This window comes from Rhea pennata, chromosome 1 (genome assembly GCF_028389875.1).
Source record: "Rhea pennata isolate bPtePen1 chromosome 1, bPtePen1.pri, whole genome shotgun sequence".
Lineage (NCBI taxonomy): Eukaryota > Metazoa > Chordata > Aves > Rheiformes > Rheidae > Rhea > Rhea pennata.
The window spans coordinates 198003551-198015381 of NC_084663.1; the positions used below are offsets into that span (position 1 = coordinate 198003551).

Here is an 11831-nt window from a genome sequence, read left to right on the forward strand (position 1 = left end):
CAAGCTAATGGAAAGGTGCACAGGGTAGCTGAGCAACTGAATCAAAGCTACTTGAAGATATCTAGAAAAGGAAAAATTTATCCAAATAATTTTTTCCCATTTAGTATTTTCTTCACAAGCAGTATCACCAATTCCAGTACCCCATGCTGTTAAATAAGCATTTACACTGGCTGATGTTGAGAGATGTAATTGAAAGAAACCCCTTTCTGCATCCTAATACCAATATTTCTTTCTCTATGCATTGCAAATAAGACTTTCAATTAGTGGTGCTCTACAGCACTTTCGCTATTATGATATCTCATGAAATCCGTTAAACTGAAGGAAGACAACCCCAGCCCATCAGTATGTTGGCAGCATGCTGAAATGCCACCTGGAAGGCACTGAGTAAAGGGCAGACACCTTCTCTGAGCCATGGTCAGCAAATTCTTGGAGCGAGTGCACTAATCATAGACTTGCTCTGCGAAGAAGAGAGCAAAGACAGTAACTTGAACTGGTCTGAAATGTCTCACCCATTAGTGGGTTCTCTGGTGCTACTTGTGGAAAGAGCTGGTGCTCTCCCACATTGCCAGGGGAGCTAGATGCCTCCAGACAGCAAGCCAAGGTGATGGCAACAGGGTTTATTTATTAACTTTTTCAAAGATCTGTGGTTTTGTGCCTGTGGATGGGAAATGAGTCATTTAGTACAGTCCAGCTATATGCAAAGTCAGCAGGCTGAGGTTCTCCATCCTGTACTTAGAGGTAAATGCTCGTGCTGTGGTCTACTAGGGCAGTGCAGATCCTTGTGATCCTCTTAAGAACATGAGTAAGGGAGCACATTCTCTGCACACACACGCACAGGTATGCACATGGTGGATTTGACGGAACTGAATGCCAAGGAGTTGGTTGAGTTCATGACATTTTTCGTTTGAAACCGTAGCAACCACTACAAAACAAACAGTGGAATTAGATTTGAAATACATTTCTTCTAATAAACACCTCTCTCTTTTCCCAGACTTAAGCCAAAAGTCGTTTAAAAGGAAAAGGTCTATCATAAATTGGGCTTTTTGGCGTGGCCCAGGCACTCACTTGGACAATGCACCCCTCTCCTCAACATCTGCTGCTCCTGGGAAGCTCTTTGGCCTCTTGCTAACAGCCATCTGTGAAGATGACAACCTGCCCAAACCTCTCTTGGTGAGTCCCAGACTCTGGGCAGGCTCTTACAGTGGTGGAATTTCTTTGTGTGGTAAATGAGAACATGGGATACTGTGTAAATGGGATGCTGGAATTACTCGAGCAGAGAAACCAGAAGGAAACCTCATCTGTGGTTCTCAGCAAGAACTTTGATTTTTAACATGTGCTATGGTCAGGCCTGGTTAATATGACATAGCTTGCAGGTTGTATTGGATCAGTCTGCTTCTCGGGGGAGTTTCTTCTTTATAGCCTATGCTGTAAGACTGGTTCTCTAATCCTCACTTATGCAATATAAATAAACTTCATGTTCACACATATTTTTTAAGCCACTCCCAAGATCACTGTAAAATCCCACACTCTAAGAACATGGCATCTACTGTCCCATATAGACAGCCCACACTTGCATACACATGCCACCTGTCCTTAAGCAGACATTGTCGGAGCCCCCCTTGAAGGCATCCAGGTCAAGGAAAAACTCTGGGTCCTCATTTTTGATCTGACATCACCATTGCAGAAGCAGTTGGGTTGGCTGGAGGCTGCAGGAGTGCCTCAACATTATTTTGCCCTGTCTCAAGGGAGCTCTCATGCTGGGGGTCTTTCAAAACTGCTTTTCCCCCCAACCTGGGGGCATGAGAAGGGTTGCCCTAGAGTCCATTCCTAGGGATAAGTAAGGTAGATGTGTGGCATTTTTAGTCAGGCTGTCGTGAGGACTGTCTTACTATTGATGCAGCAACTGAAATATTTACTCAGTGGAAGGGAATAGTGCCTGGTGTGAGCCCAGCAGAACTGGGCCCCTTGTCCTGAGAGCCAGACTTTCAGCTGCAATAACTTGCCAAAGCGCCACTGAAATCAGAGTGGTTACATCAATTTGCAGTAAAAAATGGTTTGTCTCCTAACCTTGAGCTTGATATGCTGCTTCATAATTCCCTGAATATTGATCATATCAGACTTTTAAGTCTTTTAATAACGTGGCTATGCTTCTGTTTTCTTGAGAGAGGAAATGTGTATTTTTATTATATAGGTTATTTAAATAAGCCCTGCAGAAGTGGATTCCATACAAACCATCTCTCTCTCTCTCTCTCTCTCTCTCTCTTTCTCCCCCCCCCCATTTGAGAGATGAACCAATGCTGCACTTTGAAAATATTTTCAGAACTTAAATATCACAAAACCTTTTTTTGAAAAAAGGTAAAGATATTAAGTACAGAATTACAACTTGGTAGACTTTGTGGTTTTAGTCTTAAACACTGTGTTTATGCCACAAAATATAATTTACTTCTAATTTCGTGCAGCATCTCTGGAGAATGGAATACTGCATTTGAGGTACTGTGTGGGATTTACCTTTAAGTGAAGGAAAATATCAGGGTTGAATGCTCCAGGCATGTTTGATATTTCTGCTGAAAAACTTCAAACTTGCTTTCACAATTAAAGGGCTCCCTTTTAGCCATTACCGCACTGACATATCTTACACCATTAACTTCATTGATATAATTTCTTTGGATTTACTACTTTAAGAGGAACTTTCCACTTTTTGTTCAAAATATATTTTAAGAGTGTTTAATCATGTGCTGAGATCTTGTGCTGTGGGACTGAGCCCACTTTGGCAGCAGTTTCTAAATCTCTGCAAAGAAAGTGGAAATGCTGACACAAATGCTGTTGTCATGAATGGTGCTCTTCTAAAGTATCTGCACATACATGGGGGCTGGCTTTCAACTTCTGCAAAAGCAAGAAAGAAACATTCAAGAAATAAATTTAAAACAATAGTTTCCATTAGACATATTTGCATTGCTGTATGTCAGGAAGACCTGTCTTACAGCCCAGACTCTGAAAATATCCAAAAACCACTGCTTAGCCATTACTGTTAGAATAACTTGGTTTAATGATGACAAACTCTCCCCCAGCATCTCTTTTCTTGCCATCTCTTTAAATAATTTGGTCCAGAGACCACAGCGTGTGTGCACATAATTATAGATACTCTGTCTGCACACTCCCCCTAGGAAGAGACAAACATGACAAATACAACATTGCTTGGAGTGACTGCTCCTGTGGAGAGCCTCTGAGGTGATCAGCACGGATAAGAACCTACCCGAAGGAAACTGCAGAGAGTTAAGCAGCTGGAAAAATATCATGTACATATTACTTCAGGAGAGGTCTCTGATTTCAGCATTTCCTTTTCTGCTGATTCTCCTCTCTTATTTATCAGAAGAAATCAGGCCCTCCTGTTATTTTAAAGACAGGGAGATAGAGATAGGGAGAAATCTACTTGTTTACCCTTCTCTCTTAAATATCCCATGTTGAGAGCTGTCTGCCTGTTTACTCCTATGCAGCCTCACTGACTTCAGAGGAGCTGAAAGCTGAGGTTTTTTTTCTTCTGGGTGACCTCCCAAACAGTAGCACCTTGCCCTAGAGATGGTCCCACTAGCATCTTTGAATTGCTTGTGGAGTGCAGTATCTCACAAGAAGCAAAGATGGTAAGGTCTGATCTGATGTAGAAGTGCAGGTAGATATTAGGAAAAGGAGCACTTGGATAAAATCTCAGGATTTCCAGACTGCAGACTGATCAGCTGAAACAGAAGCCTTGGTCTGAGGTCTGTGATAATATTAAGCACACTGATGAGCAGTGAGGATTTTATATCATCCTGTGAAGCAGCAGCTGCCTGGAGCCCATCAGATGCAGGGCACTGCACTAGGTAGACTGCTAGCCTCTTCCTGTACCACCATGTTTATATATTTAAATAACTTGACTAATACTTGAACAGTATCTGGAAAAGATCATGCACTAGTTTAGTGCTGAGCAGTGATAACACAGTATTTCTGAAGGGGGTGTTTTCTAAGATCGATGCCCCAGACTGTAGCTTTACCATTAGATTTGGCGTGGCCTGGAGAGTGAGCCTTGACGTGTGTTTGATTTGTGAACTTTTGAAGTCAAAGGTTTTTTCTCACCAAAGTCAGAAATGGTGCAAGCACATTTTAATGGTTCTACACAATTAAATCTGTTTCTGAGAAAGCCTCTTTGCCTTTTCAATTTTGTTCAGGACATGCTTTCCCTCCTTTACCAAGAGGGCCCTTCTACTGAGGGTATTTTCAGACGCTCAGGAAGTGCAAAAACCTGCAAAGAGCTCAAGGAGAAGCTTGATTCAGGAGCTGAAGTGGACTTAGCCTGTGAATCCATATTTGTGACAGCATCTTTGTTTAAGGTATGTGAAGAACCTTCCTTTTCCCCTTTTGGGTGAGAGCAGCACAGATTTCAGGCACAAACAAGTGGGGCATTTACCCAGGGACTGAGTCAGAGAGCACTTGATAGGATGAATGAAGAAGGGGCTGACATATTAAAATTATGAGGATCTCTGAAAGAGATTACAGCTGAGTTAGGATGGGGATGAGGACTAGCCATCTTTCTTACTCTCTTCAATAGGAATTAGGGATTTTGTTCTGCTGTCTGCTTTCCTTAGGTCTCTGTATCTCTACTTAAAGTTAATAAAATACTGGAAAGGAAGTTTTCAGGCCTGTTCCCTTATTCATCAGTAATACCTTACACTACAGACCGTTGTGGTTGTATGAAGTTGTCCAAAATATTTGGATTAACTTTCCCATGGATTATCTTTTCTTACAGATTCATATATTAACGACAATGTTGCTCGTGCAAAAAATATCACAAGCCTTCACTAAGGCATCAGCACAGGAGGAGGATCAGTATATTCCTCTGCAGACATTATTACAGTGCATCTTGATTATGTGTAAATTTTGCTTAAAAGAAATTTTATTGTCCTTTTTTAAGCAAGCCCTGCTTGGATGGAGTTTTTTTGTTACAGAAAGTCATTCCTCTTGCTGCTGTGTGAGAGGTTTTTATTGGTGAGACTTACACATGCACATTCGTGCTGGTGGGTTTAGGGCAGGCCAGCTTCACCATGTGAACTGTGCAGTACCCATCGCACGATAAGAGATGCATTGAGCGGTAATTGCTTAGCATTTACCACGCTGAAGAGCATGGAGGCAGCTACCAATGTAGCAAATGTGTTATTCATGCATGCCATGGCTTCCCTTACCCTAACCTCTGTGTGTACCTGGGTTTTGAGCTTCTTCTAATTTGCAACACTCTGCCCGTTAATGGTTGAAGCGTTAGGTGACAGAAGCAGGGAGGCTGTCCCTGACTTGTGTAAATACTCCATTACTGAAAGGATTTGTGGTCAGTGAAAGAAGGCCTTCTCTTGGAGGGCTTGTGGTCTGGTGCTGTTGAAGTTTACCGGCTGAAGAGAAGAAACAGGGACTACAGATGAAGTCGATGATGAGTAAAGTCAGACATTATACAGCATCAAAATAACTGGCTCCACTGCATATTTTTTCGTTCTGTGATACCAGATAAAGTATCCGAATACCTCTATTTTGACAGGAAAGGGTGAGGACAAGGCAGGAAAATATTCACTTTAAACATAATCCAAAATACTTCCTTATCTCAAATGATTTGCTGCTTGCTTTAGTTGCTTTGTGGATGCTTGTCAGCCAGTGCTGTCCCATCAATACGTCCTCTTGTATCTGCATAGCTTTTTCCTATTCCCTCCCACGCTCTAGAACAGCTGTTTACATATTTCGTTCTTCTTTTCTCTGGATAAGGATTTTCTTCGCAACATCCCAGGCAGCATTTTGTCATCCCAGCTCTGTGATAAGTGGGTCTCTGTGATGGATCAAGGCAATAATGAAGAGAAAATAAAAAACATCCAAAGGTAGAGTTCCTCATGTTCTCCATACTCTCCTCATATATATGTACACACACATATATATATACACACACATATATGTATATAGATAAATAGATAGATACACACACACACATATATATATCCCAGAATGCAGAATCCCAAACATTCAATTTATAATCTATAATTAAAAAAATACAGCATTTAAATAGATGTGTAAACCATCCTTGTATATGCAAGTGCACTCAAATTTATTTCTGATTCTCTTTCGTCTTGATTTATGCCTTTTGTGGGTGCCACTAAACAGAACCGATCATTTCTGTTCATGAGAAAATATTTATAATATTTATAATCATGCTGTCCAAGATCTGGATTTCTGCCTGATATCAGAAATAAAGTAAAATCAGGAGAAACTTGGGGGTCCTGGGAGAAAGGGTAGCTGCAATCTCTTTCTCACATTTTCCCCCTCATTCATCTCAAATTCTAGTGGCCATTTTGAAGCCATGATGGAATCATAAATGAAACACTGGAACATAGTGACAAGGGAAGCCTCCACCCTTGCAGGTGACATAAAAGAGAGAGTGGGCAAAATTTATATCATGAGAAACACAGTTTTGTACACAAACAGGAGGATGAACTAGCTGACATCCTGCATACTTACATACATACATACTTACGCCAACTAGATGGTACGTAGTGAAAACTGAACTGTTTGGAAAAGTGAATACTGGATTATCAGGTAACTGAGGAGAAATACAGTTCAGTCTTATACATTGTACTTGGTTCATTAGTTTGACAAAGTGTGATTTGAATGATTTCCCAATGTATTTGTGTCATCCCAGGAAACTGTTCAGAGATGTGTCATGGTGAGGGAGAGCAGCTGAGTAAGAACACCTCTCTGACATGCTCCCTGCTTTAATTAGTAGACCATATTAGCCTATTTCTGTATTTTCATTGTTTCTGACTTGTGTGTATGCTATATTGAAGTTTTTTGTTTAGTGCAGTCACTAATTTGAGAACTTATGTTTGCATATGTTTTCAGGTTAATAGAGCAGCTCCCCAGAGCTAATGTTGTTCTGTTACGATACATCTTTGGAGTACTGCATAGTATAGAAATGCGATCTGAAGAGAACCAGATGAATGCATTTAATCTTGCTATCTGCATTGCACCTAGCCTGCTCTGGCCTCCTGTTTCCTCCAGTCCTGATACAGAAAGTGAATTCACAAAAAAGGTAGGAGAAACTGTGATATAGTTTAAAAAGGAAAAGGAAAAGGAAAAACTTCCTTCTGCTCCACCAAATTTGGCTGCAAATGTAAGGACAGTCAGTATCTCTGCAGATCAGTACTTCTCCGATTAACAGGGCCCCAGAAATCCTCACTGATCCATTATCACAATCTTCCTTGAAGAAGGGAAGAGAGATCATAAAGAAATGCCCAATATACTAGAGAAACACTTCTGTCATGAAAGAGATCTCCAATTATGGTGGCCTTGGAACAGAACAGAGCAAAAAAGGAAAAGATGTATACAAGGAGGCCATCAGTACTTGTACCCTAGTAAAGGATCTCTAGGGCATAGAAGAGATAGAAAGAGGACTGCAAAAGGCAGCAGGGAAGGAGTTAAGGAGGGGTGAATACCATCTATCAGCTCCTTTTCTGCTGAAGAAGATGGAATTTGGTATGATTTGAAAACATTTGGTAAAGATAACTCTAGAGACAGGATGTAACAAGAAAGATGGTCAAATGCTAATTAGAAAAATACAGCTATTCCGTCTTAATTCCCAGCAGTGAGAAGGCAAAGGGCAAGGTAAAATCCTATTTATAGCAAAACTGTGTGGCACTGCCTTTAGAGGGGGGAAATGAATTCATGCATGGTAGCCCTAGCATCTTTGCATGGCTAGTGCCAGGCATTTCAGTAGGCTGGCCACTCTTCTACGGCTTGGGATGTCTGGAGAGGAGTTCTTTGCTGCTGGGAGGCAAAGACAGCCCATCTCACTTCCTCATGGCCTTCTTTCCCAAAGTGACCGACCACAAAAACCAGCCAGCTGGCTGCCCACCCCCTTCTCTTGCCAGCATGGAGGCTCGTGGCAGTGGGAAGCCAGGCTGCTGCAGGATGGCATGGTCAGAAAGGACAGCGTGGTGCAACCAGTGAGCCAAGTTCTCACTTGGCAGTAAGAGCAGAGCAAGGAGTTTTCACTGTGGTCAGTGTGTAAAATGCCATCAGGGCACTAACAGATGCACCTCTGGCTCCAGTGGAGGATGTGCTGCCACTCTGCGAGTTATCATAGGAGCAATAATCATTGCAGAAAGAGCAGCACACATATGCAGGTACCTTAGGTGCCACAGGAGAAGCCATCTCGCTCTTCTGGCTCCCCACAATGACTGTGCAGAGGACACTCCTGTGCACCCTGGCTGACCATGCTTGCAGGAGCACAAAAGAGCCCCAGGCTGGGCCACCGTGCTGCGGCAGGGAAGGGTATGCCATGAGGCAGCCTTTCCATTGGGACTGCTGGGGAAGGAGCATCATGGGTGGCAGTTTGTTCCTGTTCCTGTTGTACAGCAAGTTTCCCCTGGATTTGATAATGTGTCAGAAGATCTGACAGGACATTTCTCTGCCATTGTTTTGTTGCAGATTTCTAGACTGGTGCAGTTCCTCACTGAGAATTGCTGCAGGATTTTTGGAGAGGAAATTACCTCCCTCTTTGGAGAAATGCTTATGACATGCAAGAGCAGAGAGAATGGCTCAGGTAATACAGATTAATGTTTCAATCCAATTAAACATCTAAACCCAGCTACACAAAAGATCAGGTGTATTCTATGGAAGGATGCTGTTTCCCCTTCATGTGGTGTATCCAAATTAGTGCTTCTTGCTATTTTCTTCCCCTTCAGCAAAATATTAGTGGCAGTCAGTAATTCAGCTTGTCATGGCTGGAACCATCTCACACAATGGTCTCCCAAAGAATCCTTTACTCCTTTTCCAGCCATCTGAGTAACTTTGTTAAAAGGGGTGAAAAAAAAAAGAAAAGAAAAAGAAAGAAAAAAGAATCCAGAGAAATTTTCCTCTCAAATATAGAACTTTTGCACCCCAGTTATGTTTTCTCAGACTATCAGAAAGTCAGAGATCTGCAATGAATTTAATAAAGATGTCATAACGTCATAATAGTGTTGAAAGCATCTATTCTTTGTTGCCAAAAGAGACTTTTTATGAAATTTGCAGATTTCTTGCCTAGCATAGAAAAATCCTGGAATTTGGAAGCTGAAAGTGTCTCACTGATTGGTTGAAAAGATGAAAAGTGTTTCAGAATATCACTAATCCCCTTTTTGATTCCAGTCATGTGTCAGTATCTGTTTTTATTGGAGGTTGAGATCTTCTCTTAAAATATTTCTAGAACAGCGTTTATGTAAAATAAGTGTTGTTATGGCTGGCCTACACTAACAGTGGTAATGGCACTTGGCAATGCCAGATTGACTCAGTGTGACCATCCTAAATGTCTCATGCACTGTCTGCAGTGAAATCTGGTGAAATTTGGGCTTCCCCCTACACCAGTGAAAGCACATGGGATCTGCTGATTTGCTGTCCTGGGGCTGAGTTCAGCCCCACAGTAGCTTACAGTAGCTGATCAAGTTTTCAAGCACACCCTGAACCATGGTAACTGCCCGTGCGTTAATTCAGTCTGCTGCAAATGTGCGATAATTTAAGTTAGTTTACCCCAGAGCAAAAGAGATTTATTGTAATCCAAATTGTCGCATATACAGAACAGGGCACAGGTATGGACTGCTCAGCTGAAATGAGGTAACTATTTAAACTCGTGTTTACGAACTGGGAGATGAGACCTGTCTTCACAGTGTTGCTGTTAAAACTATTGTAATTTCTGGAACACCATAAAAGTATATCCCCCTCTTTTATTCATTTGCATAAAAGAAGGGAAAAAAAGATTAAATGAATATTTCAAGACTGAATAACAAAAAGAAACATTCAATAAGTTACTAATTCAATATTCTATGTGTAAATTGTTATTTACAGTTGGATTACTAGTGCTGCTACAGAAAGTCCTGACTTACTTAAAAAACAAACCTCAAAAATCTCACCCTTACTTGTCTCATCATCCTATGCTTCTTAACTGAACTGGAATTTAACTCATTTCAGTTTTTCTATTTCAAAATTAGAAGGTAATTTCTTTCTGAAATTATAGACTTTTCTGCTTGAAGGATCTTTAAAGCACAAATGTTCCCTGAGCAGAAAGGATTCTTCCCAAACAAAATGTGACTGTCTATCACAGCAGGGTGCTTCAGTCACTAACATGATAACATTTGTTTTGTCTTTGCAGATGTTGCTTCCCTACATCTGAATGACTCTTCCTACGACAGTCTGGAAAACGAGCCGAATGATGAAGCCGACTCCTCATCTAGTGACTGGATTAAGAACCGAGATCAGGATAACAGGAGCAGGGAGTCTGTCTTTACTCTGAGCGATGGTGATTCGGAGCAAACGGAGGTGGATGAAATCCAAAACAAAACCAAATCAAAACAGTTGACAATTTCTGTTGATGTACACCATAAGTTTTCGTCGCAAGAAAACTCAGAGAACGAATCTCTCTGCTGCAGTGGGTTGGGCTTCTCTTCAGCAACTACCTCAGGTGCTCTTAAAACTCCAAGGAGACACAGGCGCTCCTCAGAGCCTGCAATTGGCCTTCTGGCCCCTGGTTTCACCCGCCTCAGTGAAGGTCATGAGAAGGCAGCGCGCAAAGCCAGCTGTGATGTTGTTCTGTCTCATGAAGATGAAGACTATCTCCACCAGCTTCGTTCTTTACAGATGGAAGGGCAAAAGCTTATCAATCAAAGTTTGATTATAGGGATTAATGTTGGTAAAGTTGACAACACAAGCCAAAACATTGAAAAGAAAGACCTGTCACATTGCCTCCTGCCTCCAACCCCAGAGGGATTAAATATTTGCTCAGGATTTAGCTCTTCTAGCCTGTCTTCTCCTGGGACATCTCCATCTGTGTCATCAATGAGCTCCCTGGACAGTGCTTTCTCTCAGTTTTCAGACCAATCTGTGTTTACCCCAACTGAAACCTCCTCCCCTTTGGACAGCACTTTCCAGTTGCTAAAGAAACACGAAGACATTGCTACTGAAGCAGTTGATGACTATTTGGTTAAGCCCACTGGGGCACCAGCACCTCTACAACCTACTGATGCTTTGGTTGAGGGGGGCTTCATGGAGACCAACAGCAGGCTAACATCTCTGAAACCTACTGAAGCAGTGGATGGCTATTTGATTAAGTCTGACATTCAGCCATTACCTCTGAGAGTCACAGGAAGATACAGACTTCATGACCCAAGATCAAAGAGGAGGTCTAGAAGAGCATTGCAGCAATCCAAAGTTTGAAGAGATTGACCAAAGCTTTTTGCAAAGGAATCTTACACTTAAAATAAACACCATAAAAAAATGCCTTTGGTGTTAACGTGTGTTCATTTTAAGTTTAATATCCAGGTTGTTTAAATTTAATTGAGCGGTCCCAAAATTTTAATTGAGCAGTCCCAAAATTCATGGGATTTCTTTTTTTAGGGAATTGTTAAAGTAATTTTCCTATGTAAAGTTTTGCAAGAATATTGTAAGAATAACAAAAGTAGTTAAAAAGCAAGAAAACAGAAACCTCCCTGGAATCTGAAAATGTCCCAGGAAATAATTAAGAGAAGTACCCTCTTCACTGATCCTGTCAGGGCAGTAGGGTGCTTGTTGGGACTCTGCCCTTGACTGCTTGTGTGTTGAGCCTTGCGGATGTGAGTCCCAGTCCTTTGCGGTTTTGATGTAGTGTGCAAAGTCAGCCTAGATCCCGTAACTGTGGTATTATACTACTGGTCTGAAACTGATAGTTATTACTTTCATTGTCCTCCAAGGAGTAAGTGTATTGTTTTCTGTATGTTTATACAGTACGTTTGATAGATGTAGTTATTTCTTTCACACTGCAA

At 41.5% G+C, this 11831-nt stretch overlaps 1 protein-coding gene across 1 annotated transcript in view; it reads left to right on the forward strand.

The window, feature by feature from the left end:
* Positions 1–11372, forward strand: part of ARHGAP20 (Rho GTPase activating protein 20) — a 59357-nt gene extending 47985 nt beyond the window's left edge. The window contains 7 exon segments of the mRNA XM_062577391.1: positions 992–1170; positions 4203–4364; positions 5779–5888; positions 6904–7093; positions 8491–8605; positions 10187–11193; positions 11195–11372. Coding sequence (XP_062433375.1) covers positions 992–1170; positions 4203–4364; positions 5779–5888; positions 6904–7093; positions 8491–8605; positions 10187–11193; positions 11195–11323 — 1892 coding nt within the window. The 3' untranslated portion in view covers positions 11324–11372.
* The last annotated feature ends 459 nt before the right edge of the window (positions 11373–11831 follow it).